General features: G+C 44.2%; 2 protein-coding genes across 2 annotated transcripts in view; one reads left to right on the forward strand and one right to left on the reverse strand.

Moving 5' to 3' along the window:
* Nucleotides 1-27,862, forward strand: part of ARHGAP6 (Rho GTPase activating protein 6) — a 1,083,331-nt gene that overhangs the window by 307,735 nt on the left and 747,734 nt on the right. The window lies entirely within an intron of this gene.
* On the reverse strand, nucleotides 1,463-27,634 carry LOC146805138 (amelogenin-like). Its single transcript, XM_085620474.1, has 6 exons — nucleotides 27,474-27,634; nucleotides 15,876-15,966; nucleotides 8,540-8,587; nucleotides 7,185-7,229; nucleotides 3,542-3,937; nucleotides 1,463-1,641 (listed from the first exon to the last, which is right to left on the reverse strand). The coding sequence occupies exons 1-6, from the start codon at nucleotides 27,524-27,526 to the stop codon at nucleotides 1,636-1,638; spliced, it is 639 nt and encodes a 212-aa protein (XP_085476600.1). The 5' UTR covers nucleotides 27,527-27,634; the 3' UTR covers nucleotides 1,463-1,635.

The raw sequence follows: 27,862 nt of genomic DNA on the forward strand, positions 1-27,862 counted from the left end.
CCCCGACCAGAAGCAGTTATAGGACTCGACCTCAATACTTGATTTTGAAGTCCAAAATAAAATTGAGCTATACTTGTGTAAATAAATAATGACTATCAAATAGCGTGGATTAGAATTTCATATGATTTTACGTTGGCATCTGTATTTCTTTGTAATTACACCAACTGAGCTTCATCTTTAATATGGTATACTTTCATAGAAGGTACTTGCTTTTATAATTGTAGCCTCCATAAGGAAATCTAAAATTAATTTGGGTTCGAATGAGGGATTTTGACCTCAAGATAATGCATAAAAAATGTGTTTCAGAATACTGGGGGTGGGGGCTGTGCTTTGAAGAAGAGTTTTGCCAGAGCTTTTTTTCCCATATTTTCCACTGATTATGTCTCATGCATTCATGGGGTCTGAGTGACCCTGACAGTGCCAGAAAAGAGCGTGGAGGAGCCAGCACCGCGCCAAGTGAGTACACTGGAGTCCAGATAGCGTTTGTTAATAGTAAACATACACTTTGTGCTGAGGGTGACTTAGCTCTTCACTGAATACTTCTGCATGGAACGTTCTACTCCTAAATCTTTTCATAGCATTAGAACATAAAGTCAACCTGCAAAGGCTGTGCGCAAGGTCGGTGTGCTCTTATTATTGGATCTGTATATCTGTGTTCTATCATGACTGGGCCTTATGCCCACTCCCATTCATTCTTAATCAAAATCCGCATTTGCATGCCACAGTGCATTACCCAGGCAAAGGGTTGTTGCAGGACAGCATAGTAACCCTTAGTCGTCTCCATCACTGCAAAACTAGGGACGGGGGGAGGGGGGTCACTTGCCCCAAAATTCCCCCTTCCCTGCATACTGGATTTTTCACTTGCCTTTTAAAAAAAAAATGTCAAGACAGCGCTGCCAGTATTGCAATCTTGATATATATATTTTTTTATAATGCCACACCACTGGAAACATTTCTGCGACCCATGGTCGTCTCTCCTCAAAGCACTTGCGGAAGGATGGGAGGGATATCTGGGTGCTCTTCATGAACCAGCCTCGTCCAATGGCTGATGGCCTTGTGGTTGTCTCTGGATGGCAGGAGGGTGAGGGCAAATAGGGGCACGAGGTAGGAATGTAGAAATTATTCACCAGCTGTAGGTCCTGTATTTTCAGATGTAACTATAACATTATACCACAATTGTTGCTTCACTGACCTCAAAGCCTTGGCACAGGGAAGTCTACTAAATACAGTCGGAAGTGAAGAAAGACTTTATATTTAAGCTCATCAAATCTATTCAAACCCTAGGTTCAGGTGCATTCCTTCATACACACACAGTACTCTGCAACTAGAGCACCAAGATAAACCCCCTGCTGCCTGTCTGGATCACCTCGCTCGAACTCACGCCTGCCGCACTTTAAGGTGTGACAGCAGGACAAGTTCAGATGTGCTGTATTTTAACAAAAAGGTCTTCGAGACACAAACATAGTTCTGAACATTTTATTATTTGCTTCTGGGTTCAGATTTCTTATCAGCAGTAGCTTTTATGAATAATTGAAATTGAGCTGCCCTTGCATTGTTGACTGAAGATTGATGTGTTTCAAAAAGTCCAGTAGAAAATTCCTAGAATCCTTTTCTGACTTTCAATTCTTCGTCAGTTTAATCCTGAAGAGAAAATGGATCAAATTAGTGTCAAGAAAATCTTCACAGAAAGAGGGTAAGTTAGTGGGTTCTAAAAGGTACGCAGGAGCATTTACGCTGAATTGATGAGTCTTGAGAGAAATTTGGCTAAGTGCTAGGATGTGTTTGATGGCAAGCATAAATATATTTGTGTGCCACAGCAGTGAAAAGAACTGTACCCCAGTAACTCATTTGATTCAGAGAAACTGTACTGATAAACGGAAAACGCCATACGTATTACTACATATAGTGCAGTTCACAGTCCAATTAATTACCAGTGTTGCATGCAATTCAGACGAGAATTCTTGTTAACAGCCTCAAGAATTGAATGTAAAAAATATTTACGCATGGAAACAGCACTTCTTAGTCAAAGAGCCTCTAAAGTGTAGTTTTACCATACTGCACAAATGTAACACTCTTCCGTCTTGGTTTTGTGTAAATCTCTTTTGTTTAAACAAACACACATTTGAAAAATGCTGAGGCATAACCATGTACACAGATGGGCAGAGTGTAATAAGCTATGTTATTACCATTGCTAAGGGAGGGAAGAGGCATTATGGTCCATTCGAGGCTTCTGACATAACGCGGCGCATCTGCATAAATATATACATTTAGTATTGTATTACCGTGTATAGTGTTTGTACTACATTGCCAATACTTGGTAAGTTATTTGTGTTGTGGCTCACATGTGTGATTCCCCTTGCTACAAATGCACCAGGGCGCAGACATACACACACACACACTCAACCTCTTCTTCACAAAATATGTAAATAATTGAAAAGACAACCATAGGAAGTATGGCTTGCTCTAACCTCTTCCAATATCATGTAATAGTATTCTTTTGAAAGATGTTGATTTTTAACAAAGGACCATCCTGCAAGTTGGAGTTATTTAAAAAGACAGGACTGAACACCAAAGTAAACATTTACACTCTGACATAGATGCTGGAAGTAGGTGTCTGGGATTCTGCTGCAGCACTCCCAAAATGAATGTGCTGAAGTTCAGAACGTTCATTAGCAATACAGATTCCTTTAAAGTTTGTTTTTATCTTGACCCATTTGCTGTGCTTTCAAAGACAGAGGTCAGTTGTCAGGCAATGTCTCCTCATAAATTACGGCTAATTCTTTTAACATGGAAATTGCTTATTACTTATATTTCTCAGACAGCAAATTGAAAGAATGTTGTAAAGTGAACTATGTTACAATGTTACCAGGGTTCAGGGAGTAAAGGCTGTCGGTGTAAGTTTTTTTTTTTAAACAAACAAATGTAAATGTACTCTACAAAAATTTTAAAATATAGCAGCAGTTAGGAAAGGACACACAAAGCACTTTTTTTTGTAGTCTAAAGTTTGATAGTAGCAATGATTTTAATAAAATGAAAACAAATCAAGACACTTTCCCCAGTGATGAGCACTTAACACACATTTGCTGAAACCCATTTTCTACACATCAATAGTGTGCTGTATAGTGCATGTCTGTGCAAATTTAGTGGCAACTTTATTGGAAAAGTGTTTCTAAATGACAGCGTGCTACCACAGCATGCTTTAGTAATATATCTTTGTGACAGTATGCCCCAAAATGCACCACCAGCTCCATAGATATAAAAACCAATAAATTAACTTTAAGTACAGCAACACTTGAGAGTCTGAGTTTATTTAAAAAAACTTAAACCTATACATTACTTCCCTTATATATACCTTCCATGTACTTATGTATCTTTATGTTTATTACTTTACTTCTAATTCAGCATATAATGTTTTTCTGGTAATATTTTTTCGTTTCCTTTGAAAATTGCATTTTGGTTGTTTAGTTGCTCGTAAAACAAGCCATCCTATCGATAATTATACCTAGCGTAATGGTCCGGTGTTTTGTAAAGGCTCACTCACCTGTTCTTCTTGATTGGTTTTGTCTGCGGGTTGCCAAGGCTCCAGTGGCGCATCGGGTAGAAGAGATGGCTGCTGCTGCACAGGAAACATTGGCTGACCTGACTGTTGTGGCTGGTGGGGCAGAATTGGTTGACTTGCATGTGCAGTTTGATGAATGTGGGTTGGTTGTTGGGGTAACAGAGGCTGCTGGCCGGGCTGTTGCAGGAATTGCTGGTGCTGTGGCAGTAATTGTTGATGGGGCAGCATGGGCTGCTGAGGAAGCATCATGGGGTGGTGGGGCTGCATCTGTTGAATTGCGTGCATGTGTGGAAAATGCTGCTGGGGCATCACAGGAGATCCTGGCATGGTTTGGCTCTGCAACCATCCACCCATTGGTTCATAGCCGTAGGATGGATACTAGTGAAAATAATTATGTAGCAATTGTTAAAGGTACTCCCAACAACATCTCAACAAATATGTTCTAGTTTAATTTCAAATACCTTAGAAATAACAGTGCAGGTACCTTTGCTATCCCAATCATAGTTTTTATTTTTCACAGACCCATACAAACAGTGACATACCTACTCACGGATCCATAGAGCCACTAACACATCAACTCAACCATACAGCCACTAACTCACATATAATGCCACTCATGTACCTACTCGCTGACCAATCGGGGGCGTAATAGGCCCCCGTGGTGCGGGGGCCTCCAAGCTTCAGGGGGCCCCCTCAGCACAGTACTTCGGACAGAGAGCTCCTGATTGAGCTCTGAGTGGGCGCCTTCACGTACCTTGCAGGGTAGCCCCTTCACGTTTCGTTACGCCACTGTGACTAATACATCCACTCACACACCCACTCATACAGCCATTCTCGTACTAAACCAGTTACCTATACATATATTCACATACCTACTAACTCACCCATATAGTCACTCACACATCCACTCATCCATCTAGTTACTCACACATCAACTCACGTATTCACAGATATACTACCACATGTTCACTCACCTATGCAGTCACTGAGACAAGCACATACTCTTCCATACAACTTCACACTCACTTATTCACCCATGCAGTCTCACACACCCCCATTCACTCACCCATACAGCCACTCACACAACCAGGCACTCACCCATAGCCACTTATACACCCATTCATGCACCCATACAGTACCTCGTATACCCTGTTACTGACCCATACAGACACTTATGTACCTGCTCAGTCATCTCTTTAGCTACTCAACCACCCTCTCATTCACCATTTAGAGCCACTGACCCACCCATTTGCTCACCCGTACAAAAATGCACACAGCCACTCACTCATGTATACAGTCTCACATACCCACTCACTCTTCTATACACCTCTTACACACCCACTCACTCACCCATACAGGCACTCCCATAGCCTTTTACCTTAGTATATATGTTTAACACTCAGTAACTTTTAGAAAACACTCAGAATCACTGATTGATGTCGTCAGTGATGTCATTTCAGATGTCACCAGTGATGTCATGAGTGATCTCACTGGCCATGTCATGAGTGATGTAATATATGAATTCATAAGTGCGTTAAGGGGGATAAGTTATAGTTAGCTCAGCTAACTATAACTGCTGATTTTGTCTGGTTTTGTATGAGTGAAATGTCAGCCTAACTAGAACATCCCTGTTACCTTTTTTTTTTTTTAGTGAGTATATATGTATATCATTTTTATATATATAATTACTGTATTATCTCGTAATCACTTTCTTGACGTATACTTTGTACTCCAAATTGGTGGCATTTCTGGATAACAAGAAATATCAGGAAGATGGGTATCTAACTAGAAAAACCTTGTGTGTTACATGGAAACAAATAAACTTAGAATAATATCATCTTTCATTTTACCCCTGTTGTGTAAAATAAGCGTATTTCCTCCACTATTTTTTTTATCTTGTACTTCATGTGACACCATAACTTTCTCGTGCTTTCTCCATGTCAATTTGAGATGCTTCCACTTTGATATTCTTGTTACCTTTTGTTGTTTTTGTATTTTGTACCTGTTTTAATGATGTTCATAGGTTTTGTGTTCTTTCTCACTTCAATGTGTTGGCCTCTCCTACTGACCAATCCAGTGGTAACTTTGGGAGGCTTTCCTGCCTTGTCTAGGTCTGCCAACTTCGGTCATTGGCTCACCTAATTGTGAGTGACAGCATTTTGCTTCTGCATACAGTGCACTTCAGACGAAAACTAGTTCAGTTGACTGCTGGGCTAATATATTTACTTTTGTTTTTTAACCTTGTTTATTCCCCCCTTCAAAAAAAAAAAAAGCCTTTCTACAAGGTCCTGGCAGCTTCTCAGAAACACCTCCCAGCACCTTTGCTGCTGTTTGCACTTACCAGCATCCAGTGGTGTGCACTTCTAGTAGCTGCCATCTTGTCAACTAGATTTGTAAGCCATTCCAAGATGGCTTCCTAAGCATCGATTTTATAAGTGCTTTTGTAAAACTTATCATGAAAGGCATTCTAAGATGGCAACACATTAATTCGGGTACAAGTGGGACGGTCTTACAAATATGTTTAGTAAAACATTAATACACTCTTTTCAAAGATGGTGCTCATGCACTTACTTGCAGTGCACTCCTAAAGGTGGGCATCTTTAAATGTTGGTAAATAAAGTTTTACGAAAACATTTCAAAAGGAAACCACCATTGGCAAAGCAAGTACGCCTGCAGAAAACGGTAGACCTACTGGCTTTACCAATACCTGTTTCACTCTTGCTATCCAGTCTTCCCTCTTTCTAGGAATTTGCACTTACTTTAGGACAGTCAGCACCCCTCGGCTTACTAAAGTAAACATTAACTTTCAGTAGTGTAGACTTGCAATAACGAATTTTGGATATTGAGGGTCTCCTTGCAAATGGAACTATTTATTTAAATATCCTACACTTTAAATACTGGTCTGTCCTCATGCCTCTTTTTCCTAAATACTGTACTTAATAGAAAAATACTATGCAGTTTGATAGCCCAGCTAAACAATTTGTTAATCCGGGTTGCTTTTACCATTCTTTAAAGTGGCATGCTGTTTTATTTTCACCACTTTTCTAATTGCATGCAAAGACCAACTTGCATCTCCTCGCATATTAAGGTCAAAATCCATACTCCTTTTGATGTCCTGAATATCACTGATTGCCATTTCTTTTTTTTCTGTGTTATTTTCTGTTGTGTTTCTCATTTTGGGATGCAATCCTTCCAGCTTCCTTGTTGCAACTTAATAGTCCTCTATCTCTACAATGTATTAACTAGTTTACACCTTCGTGTCAAATAATGCCTTTTTTGCTTCTTATTTCCATGTGCAATAAGTCTATCAGCATTTAAGTCCTGCTCTTCTCAAACATTTTCTGAGCTTTTAGGAAATTAAACTTTAGAAACAAACTCTATGTATTGTGAAATTTCAACGAATTGCCCTTCTTTACAGTTGAGTCCTGTATCATACATTAGCTTGCATACATACATTAGCTTGCATATTGCCCAGTACTGTAGATAAAAGGTAGAATCCATTTTGTTGGCAGTTAGCAAATTTACAGAAATAGATTGTATGCAATCCTCAAATGTACCCCACTATTTTTTTCAGCTGAATTTCAAAATTCCTAAATGTCGATAAATATAAAAGCTTAAAGCTTACCTGTTGCCTCATCATTGATTGATACCACTTTAACGGAGTCATTACCTTAAACAAAAACATTAAAATACATTATTTTGCCTAATGTTAACCGAACATCGAACTATATAATATATTAGATTTAACTAAGCTGGAGATCTGTAAAACATTACATTTCATTGACATGACTACCAATAATCCTACCAACTTCTTAGAAGATACATTTTCAGAGTAAGACATGTCTATTTTGAATGGTATTTAATGGGAGTTGCTGTCTAAGGTTTCTTAGTAGCAAAGTTGGCTGAAAAACTGGATATTGTGCTGTAGTTTTTTTACACTCTAGCATTTGATGTGGTAGTTTGCAAGTCCTAATTCAGGCTTTAAATATTGGTCACCGGTATTTCCATCCAATTAATTCAATTCAATTAACCTGGGACTACAACTCCCAGAATACAGTAATGTCTTGCTGGCACAGAGGCGGCATCTCCATCCATGCAATATATCAATATTGCTTGCATAATATCCCAAAATAAGGCCTAGATTGTCCACCATGCCTTATTTACTAATTTATTAATCAATTCCACACTTTCATTGTTTCATCACATGCTTTCTTTATTGTTCATTTTCAAATGGCGCCTGGAAAATGAGTTTTTGTTTGGGCGGTGGTAACATTTTAATATTTGTAGGGGCTTTTTTAAGACTTGGCTGATTAACAACTGTGCATATCTTCTGGGGAACCATACCAAAGGTTTGAGGTAAAACATGTGCTGGGTAAAATATTGTTAGTTTGCGCCTGGGGACTTGTCTAGAAATATTTCTAAAATACCTTTAGCTAATAACATTCTGGCTCCAAAAGATTGTGCTAAACCCTTCAGCATCTCTTGTTATCTAGTGGTTTTAGTAATGGACTGCGGTTCCTGAGGAGGACAACCCAGGGATTCTTCGGATAATGCGCATACAGTTTTGAATCATTTTAGGATTTCTTAGTTACTTAAGTTGCAGAAGGCCGGCGGTTCCCATTATGTTTTCAATAAGAAGCCCTAGATTATACAGACTGAACACTGGCTCTAACGGAACGCCTCAGAGGTTAATAAAAGTAACTGATAAACATCAGTCATGTCCTCACTAAGCACTTTTTCCAGGAAATATTTGGACTTTGTAGTTGATAAACAAATTCTCTTTTTCCAAGTTTAATTTTCATTGTGATAGATTTATCATACCAGCAAGTGGGATATCTCTGCAATACTTTGTAAAAGTTCATCACACAAACAAAATAACTGTTTGTGTAGTATATGATGCCGCTAACCCTAACTCTCTCTAAAGGAGACTATCGCTTCCTGGTAGTAGGATTATGTAGGACCCAAAAAAGGATAGTATACCTCGTAGCTGAAGTTGATGTAACCTGGGTGACTTGGATGAGGCGGTAGCTGCAAAACAAAACACAATAGTAAGCATGCCTATGTTGCAACAACATGCATCTAAAAATACTGTATCGACCCAGTTCACTTAAACTGTGTCTTAGCACAATCAGGTATTTATTGATTATAGAGTTAGCAATTGACATTTTTTAGCCTACGTTTGAGAAATTAGATAAGATTTCTTGGCATGAGGAGCAATCAATATTTTTTTTTTTTAGAAAATAACAACACATAAATGGGGTGGCGGGATGTATGTGCAATGTCTAAGTACCCAAAGGACAATCTACATAGTGAGCCTTGAAGCATTTCCCAAAGTGCATGTAAGCAAAATCTAGAGAACTGATGCGGTAGTAAGACCTCAAAACCCATCTCCTTCACCTTTATATGTCTGGCTCATAAACCTAATCACAAATAAATATATATAAATATATAAATCCTTACACCAAAGACACACAGATACTGCTGAACTCTTCAACGTGTGCCTCTGACGTGAGATGTGGGCGAAACGAGGGTGAAACAGTTGAATTTATACTTTGAAAATGTTGCACTTACCAGAGGACAATAATGAATTATCTGGCGTGTTTTGATACATATAATACTTTCACACTTTCACACTCATTGAGAGCTGACTTACCTTCTAGGTGCAAAGAAATATATGGGCACATTAATGTTGAGAGGTACACGCTGTAATGGCTGAAAAACTATAAGCCCTTTGAATGGAGAACTGTGGGACCTCTGTTGTTGTTTGTGATATCATCATGTGGAATCAATTAACTGTTGCTTAAAAGTGCGCTTTATGACCTTTTTTTAAAGGAACTGACATGAATAAGGCGGATTGCCAAAACACATAGAAAGATAAATTCAAGATTACAGCCCATGAGTGCTCCGATTGGTTCCTTAAGGGACTATTTGGTTGGTTGTATGTATGTGTATATGTATATGTGTATATATATATGTTTGTATATATATATATATATATATGTTTGTAAATATGTTTATATATATATATTCGATTTCACCAACGCTGCACTTAGTGGTTACCTGCCTTTGGCGTCGGTGCCAGGCAGCAGCAGCCGCTTACAATACAAAGGGATTCCTGCGAATTTGCCTCGATCGCCAAAACACCAAGATACAGCACACCAGAGGACAATACGAGTGGGTGTATATATATATATATATATATATATATATATGTATTTCATGTTCTAATTGCCTGTATTCACATCATCCTGTATCTTCAGTTTACCATTGTGTGCCAAACGCTGCTGTAGATATCCCATGTACCCCATACATAGTAACCTCCTTTTTCTTTATCATTTGCCAAAGTATGACGGAGGATTTTGAGAAGAAATATTATACATAGCAATTGTATCACTGTGAAACAAGACATTAACAGTTTTAGATGCGTGTCTAGAAAATGTTATGAGGTTACATTGATTTTGAACAAATACAAAGCCATTTATTAATCACATACATACAGTTTGGAGATAAACTTGTGCCTTATTCGATTACGATGGATTGTTGTGTTTGTATGCCTTGACAGCGGTGGCGGTTTTGCATGATGTCAGCGAGTAAATGAATTTCATTTGGAAGTGAATGCAAGTGTAGTGGTCCTAGTCATTAGATGCTATGAAACCTAGATGGAGCAAAACAGGGCCGATGTGTAGTTGCAAGGTTTTTGTTGACTTGAGTGTAGGTTGTGAGTTGAGATCTAGTGACTTTGTATGTCTGAGAGGTAGTTTGTGGAGGCAACATTTTTAGTTTTGATGATTAGGAACGGTATGTTGCATAGGGCTCTTTTTGTGCTGAAAATCAGCGTGCTTGGTAACAGTACTGTCAGGTCGGAGTATCTGTGGGGAGCTAGTCAAACTACCTTGCAGCAGAATGCTTAGCTGTATCTTAGGGATGATAAAAGGAAAAAAGAAAATCCTGTGTACAGCCCCTCTTTCCTTTCCACTCACAGAAGACCTCCATCAACAAATTGTGGTGCACCTTAAAAAGAAAGAACTTTGAAATACGAGTGTAGTATTGAGGAGACTGCAAAACCTGGGGAGACAGCCATTACATCACGGCTATAACCACACAGTACCTTTACCATGCAGGAGTTACAAACCATGCACTGGTACCCCGTATAGCCATTTCCACACATTTTTAGGTCTTGCCTGAGCCAACGCGCATGCGCTACTCTGCGAGGCATTTTGTAAGGGCTTTTAAATTCCAAACACACGCTTGTGCGTGTGCTTGGGATTTATCACTTGCTATTGGGCTTTGCATGCTGTCTTTCTCGAAAAGACATCACGCAATTGGCCCAAGGGAGATGCATGTCCCACCATCTCTGTTCTGTGGCCTAGGGTCCGCGGGAGCGAGCATGAGCGCCATATGTTTCCAGTTATCGCGCCGCGTCTCGCGGTCGCGTTAATTAGAAACAGATGGGCAAACGTGGCAGTTTCACTTTCGCCCCCTGGTGTTCTTGCACCGCTGCTGCATACCAGTTGCTGCTGCACCCGTGTTCTAGTGGCAGCTCCCCTGCTGTCTACGCCTCTACACCGCCTCTCTCTCTGTCGTGCTGCGCGTGCACTAGTGTCTCTGAAGCAAAGGTATCTTTGTACCCCTGACGTCCCCGCTTTTAATGTCACTGCACCCACTTTCTATACACCATTGGCTTCTCTGCACCCCTCTGCCTCTACACCCACGCCGCCTTTGCACCTCCGCTGTCATTGCGCCCCCATGCCCCCGCACTTCCAGTGTGACTGAATCCCTCTGCACTTTTAGTGTCTTTGCGGCCATCGTGTCGCAGCACCCCAACCGGTGTCTGCACTTTTCACCGGCTCCCTCTGCACCCCTTGCTGTCTCTCCACCAGTGCCGGTCAGTAGCACCCCCACCGTATATGCCCGAGCTTTGTTTCCTTTTCCTGCCTGTTCCTGCGGACCCGTCCCCTCTGCCGTCTGTCCCTTCCCTCCCATGCTGCCTGTAGTCCCCACCGCTGCCCTGTGCACAGAAGGGCGGGTGGAGGAAGGGCTTAGGGTCTTCCCCAGTGCAGAGCGGGAGGTCTCCCGCTAACTCTCTCCTACAGGGGACATGGTGTGATCCATGTGGCTCTTGCAGGGGAGACGAAGGAAGCGCCGAGGGACTCTGCCCACTGTCAGGCTGGGTGAAGGGGAAGTGTCGAGGGTCTGTTACTCAACCCTGGAAGGTGTGGCTGGTGAGGGGGAGGCTAGGAGCCTCCTGGCAGGGAACTGTTACTGTGACAAATGTGATACTACATGCACTACAGATGGCGAGCCTACCCCTCCTCCCGCTGTAACCAAGGCGCACACAGTAGTCCTGCTGCTGTTTGGTACCGGGCACGAATGCAGTTTTAGATACTTTCCATGCTCCAAACATCACTGCCCTCTTAGCCTCCTTGCGCCCTATGACCTTACCACTCTCAGCCGCTTTCCACCAGCTCATTGCCCACGCGTCTTAGCGGTTAAAATCTCAACGTTTTCCTCCCTGCCCTCAGTAACCTCAGTCAAATGTTTCCGGACTCTCGCTTCCCCAAAACTGCATTTTCTCCCCTTTTCTAGCCATCTCGCCTCTCTACCCAGCTCACTTCCTCCAGCACCCCGCCGAGTCCCTTGCCTCCCTACTCCCCCAGCCTCGCTGCTCATGCATAGCTGGCAAGCAACCCCCTGATGTGTGTCACAGTCGGTCAGTCCTGGCTTTTTAACTAACAAGGCAGAACTACAAGTCCCATAATGCAACATGTTGGTGGGTAAAATCCAGAATTGACACAATTACTTGTTTGTATCTGTAACGTGTACATATGTAAAATTCTCCTCATGTAACGTACTTGGTTCTATTGTGAAGCGCTCTGACACCTTTGGGTAAAGTCGGCGCTATATAACAATGCATTAAATAAAACAATAAATAACAAACATTGGCATAGCCAATAGGTCTCTCCTTTGGGACCTTATAAGTATTAATTATGCAGCACAATATCCTTGGTGCAACATCAACTGTTGCATGGCTAAACACTTATAATGTCCCAGAGGCGAGACCTATTGGCTATGCCAATGCTTGTTTACAATGCATTTTCCTTTACCACGCATGCCTGTACAATGAATTAACATTGTACAGGTATTAATGGTAAAGGCATATACGGTGGACTGGTGGTAAAGGCATATGCTGGTAACTGTGGTAAAGGCACCGGCGTGTTCAAGGCTATCGGTGTCATTAAAGGAAGCTGAGAGACCCTTCCACTTCCTCTTGATGATCTGTGCCGTACCTCGCCTCAGAAGAACTGCCTCGTTGTCCTGTAGAGGTTAGGGGGATTGGGCCACGGCCTGGGGCGGGTACGGATTTAGGGCTTTAGACTGGGGAGTTTTTGGGGGGTTTCTAAACCCGGGGAGGGGGGGGGGTCTTCTGATCCTGTTATAGGAGTTCTGTGTTAAAACATATTGTGTAAAGTTTAATTTGACCAAAAATAAAAAGTTAAATATTTGAAAATTGTTAATCCTTGAGAAATGAGCATTCCGTCTTTTGACATTAGGTTTGCCTCCGTCCTTTCAATTGACTTAAAAAAAAAATATATATATATGTACTAAACATTGGTGAATTCCGGAAATGAATAAATACCGGAGATGTTAAACAGCGAGTCTTTGAATGTTCCTTTTGAGCCCAGGAAGAAGGAATCTTGCTATTCCGAAACGCGTCGGCACAATTAAATCAATTTGGTGCAGTGATGCTGGCTGCAGTGTGAAAGCCAGAGGGTTGAGTGATGTCGAGTGCGCTCCTGTGCGCATGGGCACATTGTTGGAAATATATGTGTATTTATGTATTTATGTATTTATGTATATATATCATAGAACAAGTACCACAGTCAGAAAGGGGAGGAAACCGTGAAAAAGTTCTATGCCAAAAAGAATCTAGACGCATAGTTGCGTTCAGAACCCTGGATCCGAAAGGCCTCAACCAAGATGAAGAACTTTATGTACATCTCTGAAATCCTTTGCATATCATCAAAAAGTTAACATCAGCAAATAGCAAGACGGTACATCAGCGTAATAACTCACTAGAGAGTTAAAATTGCTATGGAAACATTGTGAGTGAAAGAAGACATAACATAAACACCAAAAACAAAAAAAAACAAGAAAACATGGAGCGATACCAGAATCGCCAGGAAATTGAAATTAAAATCGAAGCTGAAAAATGCCCACCAGAGAGCATTGAAAGAATTGGAAATAATGGCCAAGAAAACAGACATCTAAGCAGGACTTGCCAAAAAACAATAAACAAAAGAAATGGTTTATTTTTTTTAAAAACGATATAGAGATAAGAACACTGAATTCACTTTATAAAACATCACTATGTTTTTCTAAATGTATATACCACATTAACCACAATGCACTATAATGTAAAACAGGAAGTAACTGTGTGCAGGTAGAAATAAAAGAAGACCTTCCTCTGTATCACACTATCCCGTGAAAAAGGTCAAAGTAACTTGACTGAAACGCGTTGGGCATGGCAAATATTTAAATAAATCCGCCTTATTACTTCTGAAAATGAGTGAGTGCGTTCTTCACTTTGCTGAAAGGCAAGAATTGGTTCATATATATATAACACGTTAATCATGGAAAGACTAACGCATCTACATCGAAAATAGAATTTTTGAATATCCACAAGAGGTTACGTACTATGTGTCTTTAACAATTTGCCCTTGATATGTTTTTTCTCATCACTAGGTAATGTCCAATCAAGTTACATGTTCAAACAATATTTGTTTAACAAAATATTGTTAGCCACAAGTGTATTTGTATTACAGGACAACAGAATTTTATAAAGCGTTTAACACCCCTTACAAGGAGTTAATGCCATGTCAGTAAATGGATTGCATAGTACTCCATAGGTTTTTGATCATACGTGACAGCTCAGTGGGGTGCATGTGCTCTGCTTTAGTTACATAAAATCTCCTCTATTTGCTTCGCTCAGTGTAGACTCTATCACTAGCTCCCCATGCTTAAATCATGTATGCAAAGGCAATCTGTATTTTTGTACAAAAAGTCCTCTTACCACTCCCAGTTCAGTCTGTTCCTTCAAACACGTGGTATAGCCAAATTAAATTGCTGCGATACCCAGAACGAGTCCTTGTTTAGCCAAGTCTTTATATTAGCTAATCTTTATTTTGCTTTCTGTATTTATGCAACTAAAAAGATATATACTAGATGTTTTGAACTGGTGCCATTCCATGATGGCTAGAGGGATTCACCGCTCTTGTTGCTAGGAATAGACAAAGTAAATAGTAAATGCACTCTCTTAAATATAGTTTTAGCATTGCACCAGGTGCATTCTGAAAGAAACTCTATTCATTATCCAGTAGAGGATGACCCATTATCTCACTTTGCTTTGATGAAATGAAAACCATCCCTTCAGAGTTGTGACAAAAATCTAAGTGGTCATCCTCTGTTGCGGCTTACTTGTTTTCCCTTGCTGCATACATTTACTAAACTAATGTCGCTCATCCCTAATTAATATACTACCACATTGGTTGGGTAAATGGCTAACATGAAATTGAACAATGGAAATTGCTTCTACTATGGAACAAAACCAAATCTGATTTACAAACCTCCGTTAATGCCGGGCCAAATTAGACCCGAATACTGAGTGGGGTACTACACTGTTTACAAGGGATTTTTCTTTTTTTTTTTTTAGATTATTGGCTCTTGTACATAAAGTCTTGTTTAAACCAACATGTGGTTTGGTGAAATAGTTTCTTTGCTTGGAGTTCCAATAATTGTTAGTGCTAGACTACTGGGAGCATAGTAGCCCTGCTGAGAAATGGTATGTTTTTTTGTTGAAAACAAAGCATCCCTGCAGAGGATTTATGTGCTGTATTTTAGAAGTACAGTAACCTGGCTAAGAAGTTCTGGTTACTACACTCTCTCTACACCAGTGTGCATTAGGCCTGTTCAGGAAGGTAAAAAGCTAGTTCTAAACCCAAAGTGACCTGCTTAGAATTTACATGTGAGGAACGGTGACCTGCCCCTCTTTAGGCCAGCCCTGCATTTTAAACAAGGGTTTTAATAATTTTGTGTGCCCTCAGACTGAGATTTATCTTTAAAAAATAGATTTAGTGCCGTGAAAAAACATTGTACTCTCCTGATGTTCAAATGAATCTCCTTTCCTTTTCAACCCTCACTCAGGCCATCAAACCCTCTTCGCACACTATCTTACAAAATGCTGTCCACATCACATTTTCTTGGTCTGGGTTCAAAAGCATTAGTTATTTGCACAGTCAAAATATTCTTGTTTACTTACTGGCATTGCTAAAGTCACACTTAGAAGGCAAGTGAGCAGGATGCAGGGCCTCATCTTAGTTGTGGTGAGATCTGTTCTGTCTTTGCCACTTCTGCAATAGGAAAGAGTTCAGATATTCAGTTTTTGCCATAATGATCATTCTTCTATCATGATTGACACAAGCTCAAGTCCCTGTGATCAGAAAATGAAACTTTTCAGAATTAACATGTTGATTAAAAACAAATTATACCTGCTCTCGCTCCCACTCGCCTCCGAAACTATGCGATGGATTGCTAATCAGTGATATTAAGCTGCGGCTTTACTAGCCACTGACCAAGCATGGCGTACTTGCACAACTAGTATCCTTGGTGTAGCAAATCCCTTGATGCTGTCCAGTCTATGCTAGCTCTCATCACTAAGGAGCTGGTGTAGGAAGGTGGATATCTGACTATGGTTACCCCCAAATTTTTGCCTAGTGTCTAGCTGGTTTTTCGACTTAGTTGGCCTGAGATCCTGCTATTCAGGATCTCAGCCTGGCTGTTCTCTCTTTAAAATGGACTCCATGTACCCTAGGTACATACCCAATTGGTTGGATCACCCTGTCAGCCCCTGTACCAGTGTACACTAGGTACCCAGGGCATTGGTGTACCCAAGGCCTGCCAAGGGCTGCAGCATGTATTATGCCACCCCAGGCTTGGCCTAACAATTTGACACAACTGGCTGATCACTCAGCTGGGGTAAGTTGGTGTAATCACCTCTTACTTAGGTGTAGTATACCTATACCTAACCTTAAATGGGACACCTGGTAACCTATAAGTCACTCCTATGGCAGGCCTTAACAATCCTGAAGGCAGAGTGCTTGGTTCCATGTGAGATGGTGCTCTGGCATGAGCTGAGCCTGTCTGCAGTGGTCGGAACAACTTCCTTCTACTGTTTCCAGATATCGTCATACCATATACTCTTAAGTGCATTATGAACCTCGCGGTTAAATGCTATCTTTGGTTTGGCTTTATCAAAACATGTCGAGTAAGGTGTCATACGAATTGGAATACTAACCCCTCGCCAATTCTGGCGACGGGGTTAGCATTCCACCCTTCTAGAGGGACACGACATGTACAGTACCTGAAACCCGGGTAAAATCAGACATAGCCTCAGCTCCACAAAATGGATGCTGCCACCACAGACACAAGTCTGCCCTCCTGCTGCTGGGAGTCCTTCCAGCTTGGGAGGTGTGGACAAAGGGTTTCCTGCCAGGGGAGGTGCGTGCACCACCCCAGACAGGATTTTGTGTATTGGTCAGGTAGGGCTTGAAAGAAACCAGACATGCCTGTGGCTCACAAGGAGCCTCGGTGCATATGCCAGTTCAAACCGGTCCTGGGGCACACCAGTCCCGGGCCTGGGGCGAGCTGGACAAAGGATTGGGGGTGTAACCACCCCCCTTCCTGGTCCCACCCTTAGGGAGGGACCTAGCAGGTAGTCCGGCCCCTAGAATCCGCTTAAAGGTAGGAGCTGTGTCCTAAGACTTCAGACATCCTGGAATCAACTTGAAACTAAGAAGAAGACGGGAACTTCGACATTCTGCTGCACAGAAGACTGAAGAAAATCTCCCCTGTGGTCAGGGAGTGACCACCTTGCTAACGCAAGCACCATCCAGCGAATCACCGTCTGCTTTGCCGCCGCCTCCCGCCGGAGCCCGAGCCCAGAGACTGACAAGACCTGGACCTCCAGACCTCTCACCGCCCGATCCACAGTCCCTGCAAAGAGGAGACCCGTGGAGGCACCGAGACACGTGGAGCCAGCCATCTTGAAACGACTACGACAAGCTGACCAGTGCAACAACCGAGGCTCCCTCCAAGTTGTGCTTTGGGTCCTGAGAAGCCCAACCCTCGAGCAGCATCTGCACCAAAGGTGAGCCCTCCAGCATCTCCACGATCTGCGTGGGGCCCTTCTGCATTTTGCCACTCGACGCGCCTAACCGGTTGCTGGCCCGCTGGCTAGTGGCCATCTTGGCGACGAAATCTACGACAAACACCGCTGGTCTGGTTGCTCCAGACTGGCCCTTGCTCCCCTCCAAAGGAGCAATCCCTCTGACCTTGCTGGTCAGAACCAACAGCTGATTTCCGAATCCTTCTACAATTGCTTTTGCCAAGGCTTGTTTGCTTCGATCAAGTCGCCGACACCGCCGACAGTGAGAGCCTGCGTGGGACAGATCGTGAGCCGACTCCTGGACGTCGTCGACCTTCAGGGACCACGTGGCTGCGGAGACAAGCTACCCCTCATCACCTGTTTGCACCCGACATCGCCTGGTACCCACCTGGTGCCACGCTGGTCACTGGCTAGTGACTGTGAACACTGTCCCCTCTGCTTACAGGTCTTCAACATCTCCGATCCACCCTTGGATCCACCGCATCTCTACCGGACCGACCGCCTGCAGCATCTTTGTCCCAGGCTCAACGGAACAGATAGAAGAAACCCGACGCACTTTGAGGCCTATGCACCCGCTTCCTGTGGGTGAGGTAAAGCTGGTACTCCGGTGCCCATGTGTAGTAATACATCTCTAGTGCCTGTGTTCCAAATCTTAAGTTCCTAGGTCATCCGGAAGATTCCTTTTGCAGTAACTTTGTACTTTTTACGCACCCATTGAAACCTATGGGAGCACGCGTGTGACTATTTGCTCTGCACACGCCACCCGTGGACCTCCTGGTCACTAACTGACGTTAGCTCCTTGTAGGCCCAGCGATTCTAGAGGCCCTAGGCCTTTTCCCTTTTCTGTTCGTGGTACTTATACCACTATTTTAGTATATGGTTTGAGTGGCCACCAGGGCCTATCCATATAACGTGCAACTTCTGTGTATTCTGTGATAATCTTGTTTGACGATTTGTGCTCCTGTGCTCATAAAGAGACTAGGGGTAACTTTGATAAATAAATACATATATATTTTGAATATATATCTGTGTGGTGTCCTTTCATTGGTATAAAAGGGGGTTGCATTTGGTAAAACAGCTGGCTTAACACGCTTCACGAGTTTAGCCTCAAAGACTGCTTAGCCTACGCTACCACTAGGGCAGCTAGTCCGAAAAGGTTGACTTACAACCACACCATAAGGGTTGCTTGGCATGGTACAAGGTGATCACTTTAACTAGTGAGCATCATATACCAGGCCAACTTCTCACATTGGTGAGCAGCGGTGGGATTTGAGCTTGCTGTGTTTTACCATTGTAATCTCTTGGTTACCAATTGAAAGATCACATAGGTACCTGTAGGTACATATAAAACAAGATTAGATATACATAAGTTCTACTGAACTTAGTTGTTGTAGAGCAAAGGGAGTAGCACACCCTGACTACAACTACTAGATAGGTTTAGTAGGTAAACCCAAGTGTAGGTAGATTGCAAAACATCCACCCACACTTAAGAGCAATGGCCGGGGCAGAGGGGTCCACTGTACCCATCTCTGTTGAGAGTGACCCCCAGAGGGCACCATCCAGCTTTGCTACCCTTAATCAGAATGAGCTCAGGCATTTGGCAACTCTTAGAGGCCTTAAACAGCCCAAGAACCCAAACTCTGCTGAGCTCAGAGAGCTCTTACAGAATGATGAGAATCAGAGAGCACTCAAGAAAGCTTCCCAGTTAGCCCCCTTAGGGACAGGAACAGGAGGCCCCCCTTCTAAAGATGCCACTGAAGTACCCCTTCCCAATAGTCACCCCTTAGATGGGATGCCTACCACAGAGGATGAGAGTGAAAAGGATACTGACAGTAGTGAGGATGAAGGGAGAACTAGCCCAGTGCCAAGTATTATACTTGGCCCAGCTAAACCAAGGCTATTGGGGACTGACAGTGGGTTCAACCCACTGGATCTCCCCAGTGGACTTAACACAGGGCTTGGAAGGCAAAGGAATCGCTCAGGTGACTCCAATGCTTCCCATGGCTCTAGAGGCTCTCAAGGTCACTCCAGGAGAAGGATGACCACCCCTCAGAGGAGGGAACATGAGGCCAAGATGCAAGAAGCCCAGCTGAGGATCAGGAAGCAGGAGCTAGAAGTAGCCCTGATGGAAGAGAAACTGAGCAAGGCTAGGCAGCATAGAGAGAGTGGGTCTATACCCACTGGTGGCAGCAATGTCCCTAGGGACAAAGATAGGGTCTTTGACAATAGGAACCTGTCCAAGATTGTGCCCCCCTACAAAAGTGGGGATGACATCCACAAATGGATGACTGCTCTTGAGAGAGCCTGCAAAGTGCAGCAGGTTCCTGAAGACCAGTGGGCAGCAATCTTATGGCTCTCCTTTGAGGGGAGAGGCAGAGATAGACTCCTCACTGTTAGAGAAGAGGATGTCAGAAATTACAGAGTCCTGAAGAGTGTCCTAGTTGATGGGTTAGGCTTAACCACTGAACAGTACAGGTTAATGTTCAGAGACACCCAGAAGACACAGACTCAGGACTGGTCTGAATATGTGGAATGTGCCACTAAGGCTCTGGAGGGTTGGTTGCTGGGAAGTAAGGTGTCTGATTATACAGGATTGTACAATTTGATGATGAGAGAGCAGATTTTAAGTAATTGTCAAAACCAGCTTCTCCATCAACACCTGGTAGACTCAGATTTGACCTCTCCCCAAGAATTGGGAAAGAGGGCAGATAAATGGGTCAGGACCAGGATCAGGCCTAAAAACCAGGGTGGTGACCAAAAGAAAGATACCACCAAGCCTCAAGAGAAGGGTGGGGATAAAGAAAAAGAGAAACCTTCCTCAGGGCCCCAAAACTCCACACAGAGTGGTGGGTCCCAAGCTCCCTCCTCTACCACAGCTAAAAAGCCCTACTGCCATGAGTGTAAAACTCCTGGGCATTGGAAAACTGACAGCGGTTGCCCAAGGGCTAAAAACAAAACTGTTCCTCCAATTACTCCTGTCACACCACCTATTGCTGTCAGCAGTAATCCCCCAGGTGGTGGGAGTGCCCCCAGAAATCTGGGTGGGTTTACTTGGGGAACACAGGGGGACCCTGGCTTAGCCAATTCCCCTGCAGCAGATACTCTTGTCTGTGATGGTGGCATGGGGTTTGCCAACTTCACTGCCTGTCCCAACACTTTGGGTAGGTACAGACAGGAGCCCTACATCAATGGTACAAAAGCTGAGGCCTACAGAGACACTGGAGCTAGCATCACAATGGTGGCCCATTGGCTAGTTCCCTCTGAGCAGCTTTTGCCTGGTTTCTCCTACCAGGTGACCAACATTGATGGCAAACAGAACAGTCATCCCATGGCAGAGGTATGTCTCAGCTGGGGAGGTGTCACTGGCCCTAAAAGGGTGGCAGTGTCCCCAACCTTGCCTGTAGACTGCTTACTGGGGAATGACTTAGAACTCTCAGCTTGGGCTGGAGTTGAACAAGACACCCATTCTAAAATGGTAGGCCTGTCACAAAAGGGTAGGGGGGTTGTGCCATTCACAACCCCTGTCCAAATAGATTTCCTCCCTGAAAAGGTTGGAAGGGCAGTGGTAGCCACAGCCCAGGCACAGACAGACTTCCCTGTAGAGACTGGCAGAGCTGTGACAGTCACAGCTCAAACACAAACTGAGTGCCCCCCTGAAAAGGTTGGCAAGGCTGTAATGGTCTCAGCCTATACTCAGACTGACATAGGTGTAGTGAAGCCTGAAACAATGGATCACTCCACACAAACTGAGAGTAGTGGGGAGGAAGAAAAGTCTCCCTCTCCCCAGACATTAGGAAAAGGTCAGCCTCCTCAGGGATCTGACCTCACCCCTTGTGAAGGAACTGCCCCAGAGGTAGCCAGGCCTGGCCTGGCAGAGCCTCTGATGTCAGTGGCCCCTTCCAAGGTGGGACCCAGTCTGGTGCAGGTAGCCTGCCTCTCTCTACCCTGCCTCAGTCAGCCCAGGGCTGCAGAGGTCAGGGAGGCCAGTGGACCCCCAGAGGGCCCCTGTCCACAAGAACCCCCCCATCAAAAGAATGAGGATTGCCTGGCTAGTAGCCCTAGTCAGGTGATGGGTAAAAACATTCCTGAGGGATCTCCTTTACAGGTAGTTAGGGACCTCCCCCAGAGGGATTCTGTTGGGCACAGGCAAACCTGGGACCTTAGGGCCCCAAACCTGACCTGTCCCTCCAGTAAGCCCACAAAAGGGACCCAGCCTCCAGCTTTAGGTAGCCAGAGGCTGACCCTGAGAGCACAGTGCAACTCAGTTAAGGAAAGAAAGGCATCCATGGTGGAGGGGGATTGGAGGAAGCTGAGGCCTCACTTTGAGGACACTCACTTCAGTACTCCATCTCAACACCAGCCTTTTACTTTGCCAAGACACACCAAAGGTAGAGATTCCCTATGGTGGAGACCCTCTGATACCCTTAGGGTGAGGGATTGCTTAGTGGACCATGAGACAGGGGTTAACCATGCCAGTGCTGGTTCCTCCTTATATGGCCACTTGGGCAATATAGGCTTACCTGGTCAAGGTCAGCCTTATCTCCCTTCGTTTGGGGGGGGGTTGTGTAGGAAGGTGGATATCTGACTATGGTTACCCCCAAATTTTTGCCTAGTGTCTAGCTGGTTTTTCGACTTAGTTGGCCTGAGATCCTGCTATTCAGGATCTCAGCCTGGCTGTTCTCTCTTTAAAATGGACTCCATGTACCCTAGGTACATACCCAATTGGTTGGATCACCCTGTCAGCCCCTGTACCAGTGTACACTAGGTACCCAGGGCATTGGTGTACCCAAGGCCTGCCAAGGGCTGCAGCATGTATTATGCCACCCCAGGCTTGGCCTAACAATTTGACACAACTGGCTGATCACTCAGCTGGGGTAAGTTGGTGTAATCACCTCTTACTTAGGTGTAGTATACCTATACCTAACCTTAAATGGGACACCTGGTAACCTATAAGTCACTCCTATGGCAGGCCTTAACAATCCTGAAGGCAGAGTGCTTGGTTCCATGTGAGATGGTGCTCTGGCATGAGCTGAGCCTGTCTGCAGTGGTCGGAACAACTTCCTTCTACTGTTTCCAGATATCGTCATACCATATACTCTTAAGTGCATTATGAACCTCGCGGTTAAATGCTATCTTTGGTTTGGCTTTATCAAAACATGTCGAGTAAGGTGTCATACGAATTGGAATACTAACCCCTCGCCAATTCTGGCGACGGGGTTAGCATTCCACCCTTCTAGAGGGACACGACATGTACAGTACCTGAAACCCGGGTAAAATCAGACATAGCCTCAGCTCCACAAAATGGATGCTGCCACCACAGACACAAGTCTGCCCTCCTGCTGCTGGGAGTCCTTCCAGCTTGGGAGGTGTGGACAAAGGGTTTCCTGCCAGGGGAGGTGCGTGCACCACCCCAGACAGGATTTTGTGTATTGGTCAGGTAGGGCTTGAAAGAAACCAGACATGCCTGTGGCTCACAAGGAGCCTCGGTGCATATGCCAGTTCAAACCGGTCCTGGGGCACACCAGTCCCGGGCCTGGGGCGAGCTGGACAAAGGATTGGGGGTGTAACCACCCCCCTTCCTGGTCCCACCCTTAGGGAGGGACCTAGCAGGTAGTCCGGCCCCTAGAATCCGCTTAAAGGTAGGAGCTGTGTCCTAAGACTTCAGACATCCTGGAATCAACTTGAAACTAAGAAGAAGACGGGAACTTCGACATTCTGCTGCACAGAAGACTGAAGAAAATCTCCCCTGTGGTCAGGGAGTGACCACCTTGCTAACGCAAGCACCATCCAGCGAATCACCGTCTGCTTTGCCGCCGCCTCCCGCCGGAGCCCGAGCCCAGAGACTGACAAGACCTGGACCTCCAGACCTCTCACCGCCCGATCCACAGTCCCTGCAAAGAGGAGACCCGTGGAGGCACCGAGACACGTGGAGCCAGCCATCTTGAAACGACTACGACAAGCTGACCAGTGCAACAACCGAGGCTCCCTCCAAGTTGTGCTTTGGGTCCTGAGAAGCCCAACCCTCGAGCAGCATCTGCACCAAAGGTGAGCCCTCCAGCATCTCCACGATCTGCGTGGGGCCCTTCTGCATTTTGCCACTCGACGCGCCTAACCGGTTGCTGGCCCGCTGGCTAGTGGCCATCTTGGCGACGAAATCTACGACAAACACCGCTGGTCTGGTTGCTCCAGACTGGCCCTTGCTCCCCTCCAAAGGAGCAATCCCTCTGACCTTGCTGGTCAGAACCAACAGCTGATTTCCGAATCCTTCTACAATTGCTTTTGCCAAGGCTTGTTTGCTTCGATCAAGTCGCCGACACCGCCGACAGTGAGAGCCTGCGTGGGACAGATCGTGAGCCGACTCCTGGACGTCGTCGACCTTCAGGGACCACGTGGCTGCGGAGACAAGCTACCCCTCATCACCTGTTTGCACCCGACATCGCCTGGTACCCACCTGGTGCCACGCTGGTCACTGGCTAGTGACTGTGAACACTGTCCCCTCTGCTTACAGGTCTTCAACATCTCCGATCCACCCTTGGATCCACCGCATCTCTACCGGACCGACCGCCTGCAGCATCTTTGTCCCAGGCTCAACGGAACAGATAGAAGAAACCCGACGCACTTTGAGGCCTATGCACCCGCTTCCTGTGGGTGAGGTAAAGCTGGTACTCCGGTGCCCATGTGTAGTAATACATCTCTAGTGCCTGTGTTCCAAATCTTAAGTTCCTAGGTCATCCGGAAGATTCCTTTTGCAGTAACTTTGTACTTTTTACGCACCCATTGAAACCTATGGGAGCACGCGTGTGACTATTTGCTCTGCACACGCCACCCGTGGACCTCCTGGTCACTAACTGACGTTAGCTCCTTGTAGGCCCAGCGATTCTAGAGGCCCTAGGCCTTTTCCCTTTTCTGTTCGTGGTACTTATACCACTATTTTAGTATATGGTTTGAGTGGCCACCAGGGCCTATCCATATAACGTGCAACTTCTGTGTATTCTGTGATAATCTTGTTTGACGATTTGTGCTCCTGTGCTCATAAAGAGACTAGGGGTAACTTTGATAAATAAATACATATATATTTTGAATATATATCTGTGTGGTGTCCTTTCATTGGTATAAAAGGGGGTTGCATTTGGTAAAACAGCTGGCTTAACACGCTTCACGAGTTTAGCCTCAAAGACTGCTTAGCCTACGCTACCACTAGGGCAGCTAGTCCGAAAAGGTTGACTTACAACCACACCATAAGGGTTGCTTGGCATGGTACAAGGTGATCACTTTAACTAGTGAGCATCATATACCAGGCCAACTTCTCACAGCTGGTGAAGAGATGAATATATTTCTATCAAAGTTAAACTGAAACGATTACAAGATAGTCACCAATGTGTTTGTTTTCCAATATGGCCTGCGTCTTGTAATGATTTTTTGATATATTGTTAATTTTTTTTTTTTTTTTTTGGATAACCTTTATTACAGTTTCAGAGACATACAAATATGGGCCTACAACCAACAGGCCGGCCGCTAACGCACAGTGTAAACCTAGGCACAGCTTTACATTCACATCGATGAAACAACAAAAGAGCTACTGGGGTGCTAATCAACTCCGCCGGCCGCAGCCGTAGTCCATAAATAAGCAAAGATATATTGTTAATCTTAATATGCAATTTCAAGATTGTGGATATCTGTTTTGGAGTGTTAAATTAAGCAGTTAAGCAAAAGACAGAAGTGAATGGCCTGGTAGCAGTGTGCAGTTGCCGGTCACTTAAACAATTGGGAAAAATAAAATAACTAGCAGATAAGCGGGAAGGGGACAGGCGAGAGAGTGGTGAGAGCACGGACGGGTCAGCAAGCTAAGCCATATGCTATCATGGAAAACTAAACCACAACCTGAACAAAACAAGAACATGGAGGAAAGCCATGGAATCAGTGACATCAAAGTGAGAACGAGTAAGGGAGTGATTCAAAGGCTGCTCTTTGTATTGTTTTGTGGAAAATAAATCTTCAATCACAGAGAGCTAGAAGTTGTCTTTGGGAAAGAAGTAAAAAAAAATTGCTATATAACACCTGCAGACCTAGGCCAGCTCCAGTTTCTTGAGAACCTTCCACAACTACCACTCTCCAGTTTACTTAAAAGGGGGAAAAAAAAGTGCATCATATATTTTAAATTATTTAAGACTGAAAATATATAACCGATAATGTAATTGCAGAGGGGCAGTCCTGTTCGGAGGAGAGGTTTTACTTTTACAGCCTTGTGTTAGGTAGGCAATGTGCCACTCTTTGCCTAAGAAACACCATGACCGCATTCTAAAACGTTAGTCATTGGTCAGATTCTGGTCACATCTCTTATGTAAAGTGCTAAACAAAGAACTTTTGACCTGTGTGCACCTCTCTAACCTGAATTGTGTTAGGCCTAGTGGACGCTTATTTTAATTGAACACATTTATATTGAATAGGAGCACATTTAGAAACTGACATTTTCTTTATTTGTGTTAACCCTTGTTGATATTGATGATTAAATGGCTTCGTCATCTGAATCTGTTAATCAGGAATTTAATTTGTCATCTCAGGCAAACACCACCTTCCTGGAGTAGCAGTGATCTCCAACTGAAGGTCCATCCATGCTCTGTGATTGCATTTGGTTGCTATTTAATTTTTGCTTGCCTTCAGCAAAGGAATCACATTGAAACGTATAGAAGCAGAAATCTGAGAATATTCTCACAAACACAGACTATGTTGTCTGCTACCTGGGCGTGTTGTTCTGGAAGTGCTGCTCAGGTAGAGCTCCCTGCTAAAGCAGTCCTGAACTACGACCCGCCACCCAAAGTACCTAAGGCTTCCTGATCCTGAATATCGTCAGGGTCCTGGTGATAGGTTTCTCACCCTTCTCCCCTCTTTCTCCATACTGGACACAATTGCCACTCCACTAAACAGAATCAATTCACCCAGAGCTTTTTTTGTGTGAAATAGTTGTGTTTGGAACTGCTGTTTCCCCCACTGCTTAAGGGCCTCTAAAATACCCTTTCCCTTTGTGACTTCTCTTCGCAGCACCTAGACCAGGAATACTCAAAGTACAGTTCGGGGGCCAAATGCGGCCCTCCTGACCTTGAATTATGGCCCCCCGGTGACCAGCAGCTCTGATCTGCAGTTCACTTGACAGATCAGGAACATTCAGAAAGCTGCAAAACAGGCATAAATAAAGGTTTTCTGGTTTCACATTTTGCAGTTTAGCCACTACCAAATGTGGATCTCTTCCCCTCTCACGCTAGAAGTTAATGCTTTAATTTTAATTCTTGGTGCATGAGAATAGAGCGTTGGTGGCTGGCTGAAGTCACGAGGCTCGGTTTGCTGTCCACACCAGGCATGTTCTTCACGTCCCCCTACGCCCACCTTTCATTACCCCGACTCTCGCCCTGCTGGCATAGGTGCGGCTCTAAGGCATGCCCCAGACAGTACTTTGTGGCTCCCGAGGAAATGTTCAGCTTGGATACCAAGGAATGCTATACAAGTAAACATACCAAGTGCTTCGAATAATTATCAAGATTTGTGACTGTTTACCGTATTCCTAACTAGAAGTACAGATAAAAGAACTGTAGGAGATTCAAAACCAGTTGCACCTAAATGAAACCTACATAAGAAAAGGCCCATTCAAATCTCAAATATCTAACTTCCAATGAAATCAAAAAGCATAGTGCAGTTTACCTTGCGAGTTCTCTGGTCCTGCTGTTTGTCGAGGTTCGCTGACTCTGTTGCATCCCTGGCCCTCTCTTGCCATTTATATACCATGTTTGCCCACCCTAACGGCTAATCATCCTCCCACCTGCAGAGAAAACACCGGTGTCAGGGTTTTGTGCAGTCAAGAGAGCTCATCACAGGAGACTGTATGATTAGAGATCTGGACTGTCATTAAGCAGAATCATACGTTTTTCAAGCTAGGCCTTGGTCGCAGGCCAAAACCCATTTTTCAACCATAGAAGGTGGTGCTGCTGTGCCCCCTCTTGGTCGATGTGCCACATTTCACGCAGCTTGCCCTGAGAGAAAATGCATTGGGGTTTAGTTTTCATTTGATATAGTTTACCCTTATTTCGTCT

Source organism: Triturus cristatus, chromosome 8 (genome assembly GCF_964204655.1).
Source record: "Triturus cristatus chromosome 8, aTriCri1.1, whole genome shotgun sequence".
Classification (NCBI taxonomy): domain Eukaryota; kingdom Metazoa; phylum Chordata; class Amphibia; order Caudata; family Salamandridae; genus Triturus; species Triturus cristatus.

Coding starts and splice junctions, on each gene's coding strand:
- LOC146805138 (XM_085620474.1), bottom strand. CDS start 27,526: ATGCAACAGAGTCAGCGAACCTCGACAAACAGCAGGACCAGAGAACTC. Junction 8,588..15,875: donor GTGTGACTTTAGCAATGCCA/GTAAGTAAACAA, acceptor TTTGTTTTGCAG/CTACCGCCTCATCCAAGTCA. Junction 7,230..8,539: donor ACATCAACTTCAGCTACGAG/GTATACTATCCT, acceptor TTTTTGTTTAAG/GTAATGACTCCGTTAAAGTG.